This window comes from Neovison vison, chromosome 8 (genome assembly GCF_020171115.1).
Source record: "Neovison vison isolate M4711 chromosome 8, ASM_NN_V1, whole genome shotgun sequence".
Lineage (NCBI taxonomy): Eukaryota > Metazoa > Chordata > Mammalia > Carnivora > Mustelidae > Neogale > Neogale vison.
This window is the reverse complement of record NC_058098.1, coordinates 76,595,849-76,612,602: the sequence shown is the minus strand read 5'-3', so window position 1 is coordinate 76,612,602 and position 16,754 is coordinate 76,595,849. Positions and strand designations below refer to the sequence as shown.

Below are 16,754 nucleotides of genomic sequence, written 5' to 3'. Positions count from 1 at the left end.
TTTTAAATATATTGTAGAAAGATCTTGTGTTTTAGAGTGAGAAAGACCTGGATTTCTGCTACTTAACATATGTGTGTAACTGTGCAAGGTACTATGGAAACAAGCTCAGGGAGTTACCCAGAAAATGCTTCCATATGTAAAATGCCTAACATATTGTTATAAGATACTCATTAATGAATGCTAGCTCCTTTTCTTGTTTTATAGGACAAGTGAAATGACTTCTAGAAAACTAATACTGAAAATGTTGGGAAATTATTTAAAATAGGTAGGGATTCCTGGGTAGCTCAGTGGGTTGGGCCACTGCCTTCAGCTGGGGTCATGATCCCAGGGTCTTGGGATTGAGTCCTGCATCCGCATCAGGCTCCTTACTTGGCAGGGAGCAATTTGTCTCTCTGACAAATAAATAAAATCTTTAAAAAAAATAGTTACGTAGCTGAAGTAAATTACCAAGTTAGGTGTTAATAAATAAGAAAAACATGGAAAGGACTACTTTTCCTACTGTGTAGGACAACTTTGTTTAATGTGAAAATTTTCTGTATTATTAGTTGTGCTGGGATTTGAAATGTTTTTATTAAGTTTCATAATAAATTTAATGTGATACTGAAATTCTTTTTATGTTAAAAGATTTTAGAGACTGTCTTATTGAAGAAGAAGGAACTATAATCAGAAATTATCTTGATTAGAATCAAGATCAATTTTACATGAGTTAATAATGCACATGTGTAACTTTCCTATTTGAGTAGCATCAGCAGCACTCGTAAGTGGATACCTTTGTTTTGCTGACAAGACAGAAGGAAAAAAAACTGTAGCAAATGATCAAGTAATGCCACTTCTCTAAAAAACTACAATTCTAAAGGTCATTTCAAACACCAGACTTTGATCATATCTATGTTTCTATTAATTTGTAATACCAGAATTGTCATCTTTTTTTTGTTTCAGTGTAAGACTCATACAGTGACTGAATGACATGCTGCATTATTAATGGACACAATTTGTATAATGTAATTTGTGCCTTTTTAGCTGAATGAATTTTTTCCCATGTAGTAAAATGCATTTATTAAAAAAAGGAGAGGTACAGTACATTAGAATTCCAAGGAAATTTTTATATTAAAAATGCCAGTCTTTTTGACTTACATTGGAAAGGGTCTTTTTTAATACCCGAACAAGGAGATTCACAATGAAGGCTGAAATCTTGTTTAATTACCATATATTTCTAATTACACATTATTTTAAGCTTGTGTATTTTAAACCATGGTTACACAATTATTGTATAGGAATATATTGAATGTATTACCTTATTATATTTACTGGACTTTGGTTTAATTCTCTACAACTTCAAAATAGTATTGTGATAGTAAACAACAGAATTATTTTTTACTGTGATAAAAATAAGCTCTGAACTGAGTCCTTCACTGTATTTTTCTAAAGAACTCACTTCTTATGAGCAAGTGTTCAATATCATGTAGTTAGGAAACCATTATATTATTATAACTTGAATTTTTTCTTTAACTATATCCCAGTATTTTAAATATTTGTTTCAGGATATATGAAATTAAACTACACATTTTGATCATATCTTGACTACAACATTAAAAATAAATAAGACCTTCAAGTAAACAGGTTTCCAAATCATATTGCCAGTGTACGTGAAGCTATAGCTTTTCTCTGAAGACTAAAAGCTCTGCTTGTTTGGAAAAGTCAGTGATTGATTAGGTCTTTATAAGCAATTGAGGTTCTGTTCTCCTTCTAAACGTTCCTTTACTAATTTTTCCAAGGAGAAAAGATGCTCATCTGCATCTTCTGGCACAAGGTTCCTAATTGAATTTGCAAGTTCAAAAAGATATTCTGTATTTCTTCCACTTGGACCAGCTGCATTAAAAATTTGTTCAGCAATGTCTTCTAGTGGTGCAGGACCAAGATAATTGGGATTATCACATGTTCCAATATATAGCAACACAGTGAATGGTTTTGTTGTGGGATCTTTTGGATAAAAAATGACTGTTGTGGTCCTGTAGCCTCCTTTCTCTCTGAAGTCAAGGTATGCTTTTACTTCTTCTTCCTTTCCTACTGGCAGTCTATAAGCAACACCCCAAACACAACCCTGTTGAGAAATGAAAATATAATATTTAGTATTTATAGGGCTAACTTAGCTGAAGATACATTGTGCTCTCAGAAAGTGTCTTATATATACTATATTCAATGTAGTTTTGCATTACTTAAAGTGCACCTAGAGGTACAAGCTCAACAAAAGAGGATGCCATTTAGTATTCTGAATGGAGTAATTTACAAAGGATATTTGAAAGTTTCTGCAATGAAAAAATGAACAAATAAAATGAATTTGCTATGGCCTTAAGTAGTTGATTACTTTCTTTCAGAGCTTTTAAAACACAGAATCCTTTCTGCAAACAAGGGAACACCTATTACATTAAAAAAAAAAAAAAAAAAGTGATGCTGAGCTCTAGCTGAAGCAGGTTGGGGTATCAAAGCCCTCTCAGCCAGCACCCAGCATTATATCCACTTATGGTAGGCTTCACAGTGGCTACAACACTCCATGAAGCAGTTTGGAAACTACTGCCCTGTACAATTAGTGAAATGTTTATGGATTTAAAACCTGAGAACTCTACTTTTAATGACCAAGTGAAGACCTGGTATTTTTTATTTCAGTTCCACTAGTTAAAAGACATAATTTTTAAAACTTAAACAATGATAAGTAACCTAGCATACAAGGAAATTATTCTGAATGAAGATTTTAAAATGCTAATTTCCTTCATTGTTTAGTTTGTCCATACAGTATTGGTAAAAATAATGTATTTTGGCTGCAAAGATTTTGTTTGTGTGTGTTAATACAATATCTGTGCTATAAGCAGGATTTACAGTTCATAGTATAGATTTTCTAGTTTATTCACAATCTTTAACTATTAACTTTAAAAACTAAACTAGGTTGCTAAGTATCTTCTTGAGTTAATTTAACATTCTATAGAAACGAAGTGCTGTATGTTAATTTTCATTAAAAGTAACAGTTACCAGTTCGAAGCATTTTTTTTTTTTTTTTAATTAAGTAGGCTCTATTCCCAATATGGGGCTTGAACTCAGGACCTTGAGATCAAGAGTCAAATGCTGTACCAATGGGCCTAGCCAGGCACCCTGATGCCATTTTTATATATACTTTTCTTAATGCAAATTATGAAAGCATTTCATTTCACTATTTCATTTATTCATCAGCTGTTGATAGCTGCTTATTTTTTTGTACATCAAAGTTCTTTCCAAAGTTAAATTCTTAACTTCAAAATATAAAAGTTTGTATCTAGACATCTATGAAATGATTGAAAATATTTAAGAAACAGAGAACTATCAGCTAATTATGTTTTCTAGTGTTCCAGATCTCTTTAAAAACCTATTTGCTATTAGTAAAATTAGGCCATAAAGAAAGTGGTAATTCCTGACTGGGATTTTTGCTGAGAATAGGAGACTCCTAGTAAATGTGACGAGTTTTAAGGGTTCCATTTGAATTTTAGTAGCAGTCTGGCTGCCTGAGGGCTGGCTCCATCAATTCTTAATCAATAAACTGAACAAGAAAATTTAAAAAAAAGAAAAGAAAATGAGACTATATGCCATTTGGTTTTATTTTGTTGTCTACTTGAAGTCTGCATTCCAACTTTTCCCAACAGTTGAAAAGAAACACAACAAATACAGAGAGGAATTCTAGACCTAGTGTTCAAACTGTCTGTGATGGTTGTTAATAAAATTTCACTGATTATTTTAAACTGAGAAACATCTCAACATTTTATATGATTAAAGACTATACAAAAAAGAATAATTATACCATACCCCAGGATCTTCAACAAGAGTCACAACTCTTCCAGGCTGTTTTAAAAAAAGTTAAAAAAAAAAAAAAATTTCTGAATCAATTTTTCAACTAACCAAGCATTAGCAATTTATTGTTGACATGGAATATTTTAATTTCATTTGTTCATACTAAACACTTTCTTAGCACTTATTTTTTATGATAAATGTTCAAGTGGCTTAACTAAGAAAATAATATACCTTATGTTTTCTAAAGGATTCCCTTCAATTTGTGTATATTATGTTCATTTGAAATTGATATATTAGGGGTACCTGGGTGGCTCACTGGGTTAAACCTCTGCCTTTGGCTCAGGTCATGGTCCCAGGGATCGAGCCCCACATCGGGCTCTCTGCTCAGAGGGGAGCCTGCTTCTACCCCCCCCCCCACCTCTCTGTCTACTTGTGATCTCTGTCTGTCAAATAAATAAATAAAATCTTTAAAAAATAAATAAAAAATAAAATTGATATATTAAAATACACACCTGTAACTAAGTCTCATCTAAAATAAAGGTAAGGGAAGAACCAATTATAAATAAAAATTCTGGTCAGATTCTTTTTTTTTTTTTTAAAGATTTTATTTATTTATTTGACAGACAGAGATCACAAGTAGGCAGAGAGGCAGGCAGAGAGAGAGAGGAGAAAGCATGCTCCCTGCAGAGCAGAGAGCCCAATGTGGGGGCTCAATCCCACATGACCTGAGCTGAAGGCAGAGGCTTTAATCCACTGAGCCACCCAGGCGCCCCTACTGGTCAGATTCTTATAGTTTTGTTTTCTTTTTTTAAAGATTTTATTTATTTGACAGGGAGAGACACAGAGAGAGAGAGGGAACACAAGCAGGGGGATTGGGAGAGGGAGAAGCAGGCCTCCGGCTGAGCAGGGAGCCCTATGCAGGCCTCCATCCCAGGGCCCTGGGATCATGAACTCAGTTAAAGACAGACGCTTAACAGTGGAGCCACCCAGCACCCAGAATCCTATAGTTTTATTAGGGAACAAATATGCTCTTCCAGAGTGCTTTCCTCTAATAGGGAAGTAGTTCTTAAATTTCACTGTAGATCAAAATTACCTGGAGGGTTGATTAACATATTGCTTAGTCTACATTCCCAGAATTGCTAATCCTGTCAGTCTGGAGCTCTCTGAGAATTTGCTTTTTTTTTGGAAATACACTTCCTATCTAGTGCCAAAGGCTATGTATCTGTTGACATGTTAGCATTAATAGTTGAGAATGCTGAATTGTAAGCATTTTAACATTTTTTGTTTTAACATTTGTTTGCCCACTGTTCTGGTACACACTCTCTATAAATCATTCAGATATTTGTGTCATCTTCATTACTGTTTCCTTAGTCTTTGTCTATTTATATAGATAATTTGTAATCATGGAAAACATAGGATTTTGGATTATATTTCTTATTTAATTATATTTTCTTTTTAGTCTTCTCATACATTTTAATAATTGCATAATACGGGCGCCTGGGTGGCTCAGTGGTTTAAGCCGCTGCCTTCGGCTCAGGTCATGATCTCGGGGTCCTGGGATCGAGTCCCACATCAGGCTCTCTGCTCAGCAGGGAGCCTGCTTCCTCCTCTCTCTCTCTCTGCCTACTTGTGATCTCTCTCTCTGTCAAATAAATAAAATAAACAAACAAAAAAAATAATTGCATAATACTGTATTATCAGTGAGCTATAATTTAAATATTTTTGTGTTATTGGGCATTTAGATTTGACTTGTTTTCTATTTAAGAAAATGCTACAGTGAGGACCCATATATTGATGTAGGTTATTACCATATTACTACTGACATCAAAGTGAATTAGCAGCTATTTGCTGAATCCCTAGCTATGTTGTAGAGAAAACAAAACCTTGATTCTTGCTTTCAAGAGCTTATACTGTAATTCTGGAACATGAACTTAACACGTGAAATAGAGAACACTTAAGGTGTATAGTATGAATGCAGTAAGAATTCTGAGTCTTGGGTGGTCAGAAAGTAAGACAAAATTCTGGCGAAAGGGAATAATTCATAAGTGTGGTCTCAAGTGTGGACCTAAAGGCAAGACTGACTATACAGGTTAAGTGCCTCACTTTAGCAGATGACCCCAACACATAGAGAAGATGATCCCAAAAGATAACTGGAGAAACAGGATAGTCAGATTTGAAAAGCCAAGGAATAGAGGTCAAGTTAGGGGACAATGGAAAATAAGAAGCCAATGACATCTGGGAGAAATAGGAATTTAGGAGCTACTGTAGCACTTGAGGAGTGGATGACTTGGTATGATAAAAGAAATGTTTGGGAAAGATCTGAGTGGTAAAGTGTATAGTATGCAAGTTAGAGTGGGATGGAAGTACTCTTGAGTAAGAAATGTTAGAGGTCCAGGTGATAAGTTCTGTACTCCCATTTTCCTTGTCTCCCTTATATCCAGCCCAGTCATCAATTCTTAGTAGCTCTATCTTTTGATTCTTCTGTATCTGGTTCCTCTGCATTCTTCAGTGGCTTCTTTAGGGACCTCACTGCCTGCCTATATTTTGTTTACCTCTAGTTTGTTCTCTTCTTGACCCTGGAATGACTTTCTGGTGCAGAAATTGGGCCACTCACTCCTGTGCTTTGAATTTTTCAGGGTTATAATATTCTACAGGATAAAATAAAAATTCCTCAGCATAACTTAACTACACACCTCATTTCTTACCACTTTCCCTCTCAAGCTGTACTGACTTGTTTGTAACTTTTACAAACATTCATATCTTTGTATATACCAGTACTCAGTGTGGAATGCTCTTCCTTTTATATCTCTGGAATATCCTCCTGCCATTCCATCCATAAAGGCTTGGCTGACTCCCCAGGAAACTCTGTAGCAGAAATCTCCTGAAGTGATTTCTCCTTTTATACATCACTTCCCTGTGGCACTTGTCAGGTATTGTTTTTTGTATAGTTGTCTCCTACTTGTATATGTTAAGCACTCAGTAGTAACTGTTGAAAGAGGGAGGGGTGGTAGAAAAGTCCTGGACTTTAGGTGGTGGCATATTTTAAACAGAAAACAAGGAAATAAATGGACTCCCTGTGATTGCTTATGTATGATACAGACATGGACTTTTGGCACTACTGATAAATTTACTTGGAAGTATTTTCTTTTTTTTTTGAAATATTTTCTTTTTTAAAGATTGATTTATTGGGGCACATGGGTGGCTCAGTGGGTAAGCCTCTGCCTTTGGCTGAGGTCATTATCTCAGGCTCCTGGGATTGAGACCCGCATTCAGCTCTCTGCTCAGCAGGGAGCCTGCTTCCCCATCTCCCTGCCTGCTTCTCTGCCTACTTGTGATCTCTCTCTCTCTGTCAAATAAATAAAATATTAAAAAAAAAAGATTGATTTATTTTAGAGACAGCATGCGAGTGGGGGGGAGGGTTAGAGGGGGAGGGAGAGCATCTCAAGCGGACTCCCCACGGAGCAGGGAGCTGGCTGCGCTGATCTCACCACCCTGAGGAATGACCTGAGCTGAAATTAAGAGTTGGATACTCAACCGACTGCGTCACTCAGGCACCCCTTGGAAATATTTTCTAAAACTTAAACTTTTTGTCCCTAAATAAATATGTTATTGAGAAACAGTGTCCATTTGTAAATCACATGAACGCTTTTTGGGGGGATTGAAACTAAAGAAGGGGCTTTTGAAGCTGAATAGGATTAGAAGTTATCATGAAATATGGGGCATTGTGGGTGCTTTGAATAATGAGTTATTTTTCTGATCTAGACCTAGAACAGAGATTTAGTAAATGTTAATGATTATCTTTTGTGTTAAAATGTTTCCTCTTTTTGAAATTGAAACATATTCTCTCTGCTGTGAAAAATTTCCACATTTAAATAAATCCTTAATTTGGCGAGATGCTATGAGTTTTGTTATATATAAATGAGATGCTTAATAAAACTTAGGAAGAAATTAAAGCTTAATATGCTAAAAAGAAAGTATGATTGAATAAACCAAGTAGGTTTGGTATTTTTCCCACAAATGTCACACTGCAGTGTGTGGAAATGAGCCTAACATTTGTTTAATAATATCACATTTCATGTGTACTGATGACTAACTTATTAGGAGCATATGTTGCTGTAAGAAACATAGTCCTATAAAACATCCATGTCATTCTTCTAATTTTCTGGGTATCTCTGTAGCCTTTTGTATTCTTGTTTAACAGTTAAGATTTATATAAAGCTGGTGATCCACTGTAATAAAAAATGTTAAGTAAAATAATAATGTTCTTTTCAGCTTTATTTTTTTTTAACAGAACAGTATACTTAGAAAACGTCTGTAACTTAGACTTTCCTTTAATTTGCTATGTTGGATCCTTTAAATAAAAGTAGATGTATAGGGGTGCCTGGGTGGCTCACTGGGTTAAAGCCTCTGTCTTCGGCTCAGGTTATGATCCCAGGGTCCTGGGATCAAGTCCCACATTGGGCTCTCTGCTCAGCAGGGAGCCTGCTTCCTCCTCTCTGTCTCTGCCTACCTCTCTGCCTATTTGTGATCTGTCTGTCAAACAAATAAAATCTAAAAAAAAAAAAAAAGTAGATGTATAACTATTAGCCATTGCAGTCCATTGCAGTCTCCCCGTCCCCTAACTTACCTGCCCTATATTTTACTAAATATAAGTTAAAAAAAAAAAATACTGGCTTTTATATCTCCTTTATTCTTTTAAAGAATCATGAGCTGTTGCATTGACTTGACAACTTCTTATTCTATTCTGACAATGTACATATCTCCATGTGCTATATAACAAATGCATCATACAGTTGGATTGAAACTAGAGTAGTAGGGCACCTGGGTGGCTCAGCATCTGCCTTCTGCTCAGATCCTGATCCCAGGGTCTTGGAATCAAGTCCCACATGGAGTCCACTTCTCCCTTTCCCTCTGACCCCTGTTCATGTTCTCACTCACTCTATCTCTCAAATAAATAAATAAACCAAAATCTAAAAAAAACCTCTAGAATAGTAAAATATGCTATTAAGACCATATTTCTGGGGCCCTAGTGTGGCTCAGTCGATTAAGCATAGGATTCTTGATTTTGGCTCAGGTCGTCATCTCAGGGTGGTGAGATCAAGCCCCTCATCGGGCTCTGTGCTGGACATGTAGCCTCTGGACATATAGCCTGCCTGCACAAGGTTCTCTCTCTCCCTTTATCCACCCTCCCACATTTGTGCACAGATGGCTCATTCTCTGTCTCAAAACAGAACAAAACAAAACAAAACAAAACAAAAAAAGCATATTTGTAAACATTTAAAATTTGGAGGCTGGGTTAAGGCTTTTCTCTTCAGAATAGAAGTTTTAAGTGTTCATATCTGACAACTCAAAAGGCATTTTACTTTACTTATAACTTTTATTAACAAGTTTCACTTTACTTATCTCTTTGAAGTCTTAAATATTGTTCTATAACATTCTCTTTTTTAAGAACGATTTTATTTTTTAAGTAATCTCTACACCCAATGTGGGGCTCAAGTTTACAACTACGAAATCTAGACCTGCATGCTCTCTCCGTTTTATAACATTCTTGAAGAAATTTTTGCCATTAAGGTTCTGTTGTCTTACCAATATGCATTTGCCTTAAGTTAGTCCACTGTTTTCAAGTTATCTGCCTACTTTAAAGCCAGATTGTGTTTTGGAGCCAATACTAATTTCTTTTTAAAAAACAGTAATCAAGCTTATATAACTCTCAGAGTACTTTAGAGAACATATAAACAGTAAACAATTTTGTACCCTCCCAAAAGTTAGGAGATTAACTAAAACACGTATTTATGGTATCCAAATTGTTACCCAGAACTTAATTTTCCTTGTGGATTGGTTGTTTTGCAGCCAATACAGGTCTGATTTGCAGAAGCAGCTCACTGCTGCTCCTTCGTAGACATATTTTGGGATGAATGTCTTTGTATGACCAAAAAATGGATCAAAGAACTTATATTTTACATTCATAATTCAAAAGAGAAACATGGAGAAACATTAAAATAATTTTGGATATAGTAATGGGTACTCTGTTACTCAAATAACAGACCAGGAACTCATTTAACTTTGCTGGTACCTGACAACCAAACTAAGAGATCAAGGTTAGCTCCTTAATAACCGCAGATATTTTTGGAAACTAGTTCTGTGACCTTAGGTGTCATAAAATAAAACCTTTGGAAAGATACAAAGAAACCTCAGAAATAACACGCTCGTTTAAACTAAAACCAATGAAAGTCTGCCAGAATGCAGAAATGCCAACAAATTTAACTTTAAAAAGTTGAATGTGCGAGTTGATTTTGGTATTTCAACTCCGTGGTGCCACGAAGATTGATCTTCCCGCCTGTTTTTTTTTTTTGGCAGAAGTTGCCAAGAGATGGGGTCCCCTCCCAGCACGTCAGCCTTGTGCGAGCTTGTGTGCTTGTGCACACGTTTCCTGCTTCCTCAAGAAACTATCCACCCGCATCTCAAGGGATTTCGGAAGGCATGCCCTAGGTTTGGGAGAGAGGTAGGCGGCAAGTGGTCGAGGAAGACGGGACCGAAATAACAGCTTTATTCCTAACCCACTTGCTCAGCCCTCAGAAGCGTTGGGGTGTAGCTCCAGCAAAGCTGGGCCAGGAGTTGGGGAGCGGCGCTGCGAGGGCAGTAAGGGTGGGGGTACTGGTTGGCGCCTCACCTTGCCGGGGACCCCGCGATGGTCGGTGCTTCCCTGCCAGAAGCGCCTGTTGTAGCCCGTGATGTATCCGACCATCTTGTCCTGATAAGGGAAGTCCACCTTCCAGATCAGGGACCCATAACCAAAAACCCACATCCTTCCCTTGCTCCCCCGCTGCGGTAGCGTTCGACCCTCAGCTGTGGTCTCTAGGTGCCGGCACCAGCCGGGACTGCAGCTTCACCGACGCAAGTAACCGGCTGGGCGGCCGCAGGCGCAGTAGCTGCACTGTCCGCTGGTTGGGGGGGGCGGCGCAAAGCACACTGGGACACGTAGTTCGAGGATCGTCTTCCGACTCGGTCAGCGTTATTTTTTTTCGTTGCTTAGGAGGTCAAGTAGAAACGACCTTCCGTATGTTTAGCAAAGGATTCTTTCGTAGTCTCTGCAACTCACCCTAACCTTCTAGTGCGTCTCTGCAGAGGACTACAATACCCACAATCCTTTCCTGGGATTTGTGACTTGCGGTTGGAATTGTGCGCTTTTGAGCGGGTACGAGGAGAAGTCCCTCGCCTGTAGTCGCTGCGGATACAGTCTAGATACCGGGAAGAGATATAGGGGCACCGCGTTTGGCACGTAGGAAGACATTTTGTTCTTTGAAAACTGGGTTTCTGCCAATTTAACAGCAGCCAGAGGAGCGCGAGCTGTGAATGGCGTATTTGGCTTTATACTTAAAAAACGGAAACAAAACGAAACCAAAAAACTTCTGCCTGTCTTCCTTTCACATAAAGCAGAAAGTTTATCACAGAACTTTTACGACTGTGAAAGAGCTATCGTTCCAACTCATTTAAATTTTACGCGCAAAACGACCTTATTCATCTTCAGTATTCTCAGCTGCTCACTCAGAAAAGGGTAAGCAAAGGTTCTTGCCTCATGCACAGGCTTTGGAAGGGATATGTGGAACTTAAAATTGAATACAGAATTTGAGGTCTGTGTGCATTCTTCTGGGGGAGTAGCTTTATAGCCTTCATGAGTTTCTCCAACAGGTCAAGACTCTTAAAAATGTTAAGATCTGCTGGTTAGAACTACTGCTCCAAAATATTTTTTTAGGAAACTCACTTGGACCAACACGGCTGTGTTTCTGAGTGTAAAAAGAGAAGCTTTAGCAAATTCTTGTTCTCTCTTGAGAATTTATTTCTATTTCACAGTCTTTAGCTACATGAAAGAATTTTAGAACACCCAGATTCGAAGAGTATTATTTGAACTCTTAAGAAATCAGCAGAAAACTGCTACAAAAACGAAACAAAACAAACTTAGCTTAAGAATCACCAGGTCCGGGGCGCCTGGGTGGCCCAGTGGGTTAAGCCTCTGCCTTCAGCTCGGGTCATGATCCCAGGGTCTTGGGATCGAGCCCCACATCGGGTTCTCTGCCCAGCAGGGAGCCTGCTTCCTCCTCTCTCTGTCTGCCTCTCTGCCTACTTCTGCCTACTTGTGATTTCTCTCTCTGTCAAATGAATAAATAAATAATCTTTAAAAAAATTAAAAAAAAAAAAAGAATCACCAGGTCCTTTCATTTATTACCCAAGTACATCACCTGGAATGTTTGGTTTCTACCAACTCTGAACTTTTTCGAAAAATTTCAAATATACGGAAAGAATTTTTAAAAAGTATAGTCATCACTCATATAATCTCCACTTGGATCCAATAACTAACATTTTGCCAGCTTATTTTTTTCTATATATATACTTTTTAATTTAAAACATTTGAAGTAAGTTGCATGTGTTACTTTTCACTGCTAAATACATAAAGAATAAGGACTTTCTCCTAATAACCACAATACCATTATCACATCTAAGAAAATTAACAAAACTGCATCACCAAATATATATTACATATTCAGATTTCCTTAACTGTCTCACAATTGCTTTTTGTAGCTGATACTCTGATACTGCTTTCACCATCCAGGATCCATTTAAGGTTTATACATCACATTTGGTTGTTTGACCTTGTACTCATTTAGTCAAGAGTATGAAAAGGCTTTTATTAGAAAGACATCTTGTATACAGTTTATGTGTATTAACTAGTTGGTATTAAGGGTTGAGGGGAGTGATTATGCTGTGATAGTACATTTCTTTTGGCTTCTCCTTCCCTTAAGAGGTTCAAAGGTATTACCCAGTTCTGATTTTTTTTTTTTTTTCAGGTTATTGCCTGTTAATCTAGATCTGTTAACATTATTCGTAACTGTGAGAAAAGCCAGTAAATTTGGAAAGGGATTCATACTTGTTTTTCCTTGAATGCTCTTTTTTAATGTCTTTGGAGGGGTATTCTTATGTGTGTGTTTGTGTTTTTCCTACATAGAAACAGTTCTTGTATTAGGTGAATATGCCATAAATTTGCCGTATATGTGTGGTCTTTTCTTTTTTGTGAAACTTGGATATAATGGCCTTAGCTGGGAATTAGCATCTTTCAACAAAGTGTAGCCTAGCATTCAAGGTTCTGCACAGTTTGGCATTCAGCTACCTCTGTAAGCTCCTTTTTCTCCTGTTCTTTGTTTAGCTAATCCTCCTTCAAAAGTGAGCTAATTATTTCCTTTACTCACTGGCCCTAATTCATCCTTGCTTGTTCATTTACATAATGTTTGTTGTGTTTCTCCTTCTGCCATGGAATGCCCTTCTCCCCTTTTTCTCATTGTCAGATCCTCCGCGTCCTTTAGGAGCCAGCTCACATTCCTCACAAATTTAAGTAGTTTCTCCCTTCTTTGACTACCCCTGAACTTCTCTTGGAGTACTTTCTTCTTTTTGTTTTGAATAACATGTGTTTATCATTTCTCTGAGTCTGTGTCATCTTTATATCCACCACATTACTGATGGCTAGTTGGTGCACAGTAAATAACCGTTAACTGCATAATTAAATGTGTAATAAAAATATTCACTTTCCTAGTAAGGGACCAGTTGATCCAATCAGACTTATCCATAGCGTACTGTTAGCTGTTTGGCGCACTAGAGAATCTACTTCTGCAGGAACAGCTTTCTATTTAAATGTGACCATGGATAAATTTAAATTTCCTATAGGAAATTCTATGCACGCACTTTTAACCTCTCCTTTTAAAGATTTTACTTATTTATTTGACAGAGAAAGAGAGAGCAAACACAAGCGGGGGGAGAGGGATAGCAGAGGGACAGGAAGAAGCAGGCTCCCCATGGAACAGGGTGCCTGACTTGGGGCTTGATCCCAGGAACCATGATTCCTGGGATCATGATGTGAGCAAAGGCAGACATCCAACCGACTGAGCCACCCAGGCACCCCTTAACTTCTTATAAAACCTTCATTTTCTGAAAAAAGTATTTAGAATGTGGTTCTAGAAAGTTTTCACCTGTATTAGACTAGACATGTCGGCATTTCCAGAACCACCTCCTAAAATCATTAGAAAAAATCAGGAAGGCTGGGCTAGGAGTGCTACTGTGAGGGATTGCCCTTTGGGAGGTAACTCTTCCCCTGAGAATCCTGAACCTTAGCATCCTAGTGTAATTAACAAGAAACTGTCTTTGTGAGAATCATACTAAGAGTTATACTGGGGGAACATAGAATGAACTTTAGAGGAAGATGATGAGGAAGAGGCACTAATGCAGTCAAGAACTTTCTAGGCTGGTATAGGAAAGCTAGACTCATCTTTTTATGATGCTCTTGTTCATTTCAGTATATTCAATATATTCCATCAGTGGGACTGTTTCATCAAGGAAAGAGAACATGAATGTTAGTCTCTTTTGGAAAGGACCAGAAGAAAAACTACAGTTTTTACTTACCATTGTTTTTCCCTTTTGTTCATTCCTTTTCTAGCTTTTTGGGGTCTAGCTTTTTCCTGGAGAGGACTGCAAATTAATTCTTGAGGCTGAGCATTGCTGTTAGCTAAATGGCCATCTCTATGTAATAGAGTACACATTTGGGATTAACTGCAGGTGTTTAGCTCCTTCATCTACAGAGTTCCAGTGAAGGCACTTTGGCGGATATGAACAGGAGCAGAAGCTTGCAGGAAGAAGCTGCTCAGACATTTCCAGAAGTGGAATGATAGAAAACTTGAAACTCTCTTGATACCTTTAATAAGAGCATTCCAAGGAATCCCAGTTCCCCATAGACACTTCATGGTTTAGGCTCTAGAAGAGGCTGTGTCTTGACAGGTTGCTTTCTCCACCTCAGGATTTTCCACAGCAGTCTTGTGACAGACGCAGGACAGGCCTGCTTCGATCTGCTAATCTCTAGGAGTGCAGTGTTGTTTTATTGTCTATAGTGTTTTCTTTCTGCCTTGTTTTGTAGACTGGTCAAAAGAATGGATTTTACAGAGGCTTACTCTGACACATGCTCCACCGTTGGACTTGCTGCCAGAGAAGGCAATGTTAAAGTCTTAAGAAAACTGCTCAAAAAGGGACGTAGCGTTGATGTTGCTGATAACAGGGGATGGATGCCAATTCACGAAGCAGCTTATCACAACTCTGTAGAATGTTTACGGATGTTAATTCATGCAGGTAAAGTAAATTCAAGGTATGGGAGGCTGGGCCTACAAGCTGGATTAATAAAACAAAAAAATGGTAATATATGATTTATTAACGGTAGTGTTTGTTTTCTTTTTCTTTGACTCATAAAAGAACTGCCTGTGCATTATTAAGAATGGTAAGATTGCCTGCCTTGGGTTATATAAGTATGGTGTTTCAGCTGGATATCTGTAAATGTTGTCCTTGATACGTAACTTGCTGTGCCTGGCCCATTTTTACTGTCTGAGCTCTTTTAATTAAGCATTTGGTTGTTACTAGTCATGTTTATTCCTTCTTCCTTTTCCAAACAGAAGGAACAATGTTACTGGAATTGAGGGTGTGTGTGCTTTGGTTGAATTAGTCTTTTTTTTTTTTTTTTTTTAGTACTTTTTAGTTTTCTTAATTTCAGGACTCTTTCCAATTACTTTTTGTATTTTTTTTTTTTTTTAATCTGAGGTCACATTAGAGAATAGGATAGACAAGGTCCCTGCCTTTATGGTGCTTAAATTCCTATCAGGGGAGACAGACAACACCTAAACATTTAAACAAGATAATTTCAAAATGTAAAAGTATTGTGGGGAGAATAAAAGGGTAATGAGACAGAGTAGCCATGTGCTATTGTGCATCTCTTTCCAATTCTGTCTTCAGTTGACTTCATGCTTGTAACCTGAGATCAGTCAAGTGGGAATATTTACGTGGCAGAAGTCAACCCGTACTGTAAACCAAAGCTGTAAATTTGAGCTTTTTTCCCCTTTCTGAGAGCCAGTGATATATTTGTCAGCTCACTACTGAGAAAAGGGCTCAGTAAAAGAGACTAAATGAGATTGTGATAGGAGATGGTGGGTGGGGGTGATGGGGATAATGGTGAGTGAGTATTGCTTTTTAACAGTCCTTGTACTAGATACTTGATTTACATTGTTTAATATGTACCAAGGCTCAGAGAAATTGACTTATCCAAAGATTACGTAATAAACTAGAACCCATTTCTTTCTGATTCTAAAGCCCACTTTTTTTCACTATAGCATGCTTCCAACCTTTAATCAAAGTAAACATTTTTAGCATCTAGGTAATTTAACTGAGATTGAATGTTAACACTCTGTTGTAACAGTCAGTGAAGCATGCTACTCAAAATTTAGCTACTCAAAATTTAGACTTCTGGTGCCATATTTCATCAGAATTACTAACTCATGGCTTCATGGGTGGGAAATAAAATAATTCTTCCATTTTTGGGGGGCATTGATTTTTATTTGTTTTGTTTTAAGGAATGAGGGATGGCAAGGCTAAATTCCCCCAGTCATAATACAGGAGGTTCATTTGACTGCTAGGCTCATGTTCTAGAGTCTGTTATAGTTGACTCTTAGAAGGTAGTAGAAAAATAGACTTTATGCCTTAAATTTTAAAAACTTGATAGGCGTTTTCAGAATTTGAAGTTAATTCTATAGCTTGAGTTCCCAGACTAGTGATAAATAAAGGCATGAATTTAAATACTCTTTTCTAGTCAAAAAGGTCAATCCCAATGTTTTTTCTCCCCACAGCAGGGTAGTAGTGTTTATGTTACAGTTTTTTGTATAGCTGCAGAATAAACTTAGGCATGCTTTTGACTAAATGTATTTGAATGGGTTGTTCAAGTCATCTGTGTTTTCTGTTAGAAATTTTAAAGGTCACTTTCATTTTTAATGATTATTCTTTTTTTATGCTTGATGTTTTAGGAGGATAAGATACCCCCATGTAGTTAACTATCGTGAATAGTTGATATAAATTGTCAAATAAAA

The 16,754-nt window shown here is 37.3% G+C and overlaps 2 protein-coding genes across 6 annotated transcripts in view; one reads left to right on the top strand and one right to left on the bottom strand.

Moving 5' to 3' along the window:
* The window catches only part of ASB3 (ankyrin repeat and SOCS box containing 3), a 110,299-nt gene that overhangs the window by 14,005 nt on the left and 79,540 nt on the right, over positions 1 to 16,754 (top strand). For 2 of the 4 annotated variants that reach the window (XM_044263944.1, XM_044263943.1), the window contains exons 1-2: positions 11,102 to 11,368; positions 14,768 to 14,976. In XM_044263944.1, coding sequence (XP_044119879.1) covers positions 14,781 to 14,976 — 196 coding nt within the window. In that variant the 5' untranslated portion in view covers positions 11,102 to 11,368; positions 14,768 to 14,780. Of the gene's footprint in view, positions 1 to 11,101; positions 11,369 to 14,767; positions 14,977 to 16,754 lie in introns of those variants that run through there. The other 2 variants (XM_044263941.1, XM_044263940.1) reach the window with 1 other exon arrangement.
* CHAC2 (ChaC glutathione specific gamma-glutamylcyclotransferase 2) lies at positions 1,083 to 10,706 on the bottom strand. Of its 2 annotated transcripts, XM_044263945.1 has the most exons (3): positions 10,484 to 10,706; positions 3,829 to 3,864; positions 1,083 to 2,101 (listed from the first exon to the last, which is right to left on the bottom strand). In XM_044263945.1, the coding sequence occupies exons 1-3, from the start codon at positions 10,616 to 10,618 to the stop codon at positions 1,718 to 1,720; spliced, it is 555 nt and encodes a 184-aa protein (XP_044119880.1). In that variant the 5' UTR covers positions 10,619 to 10,706; the 3' UTR covers positions 1,083 to 1,717. The 2 variants fall into 2 exon arrangements, with proteins under 2 accessions (XP_044119880.1, XP_044119881.1); XM_044263946.1 differs by lacking the exon at positions 3,829 to 3,864.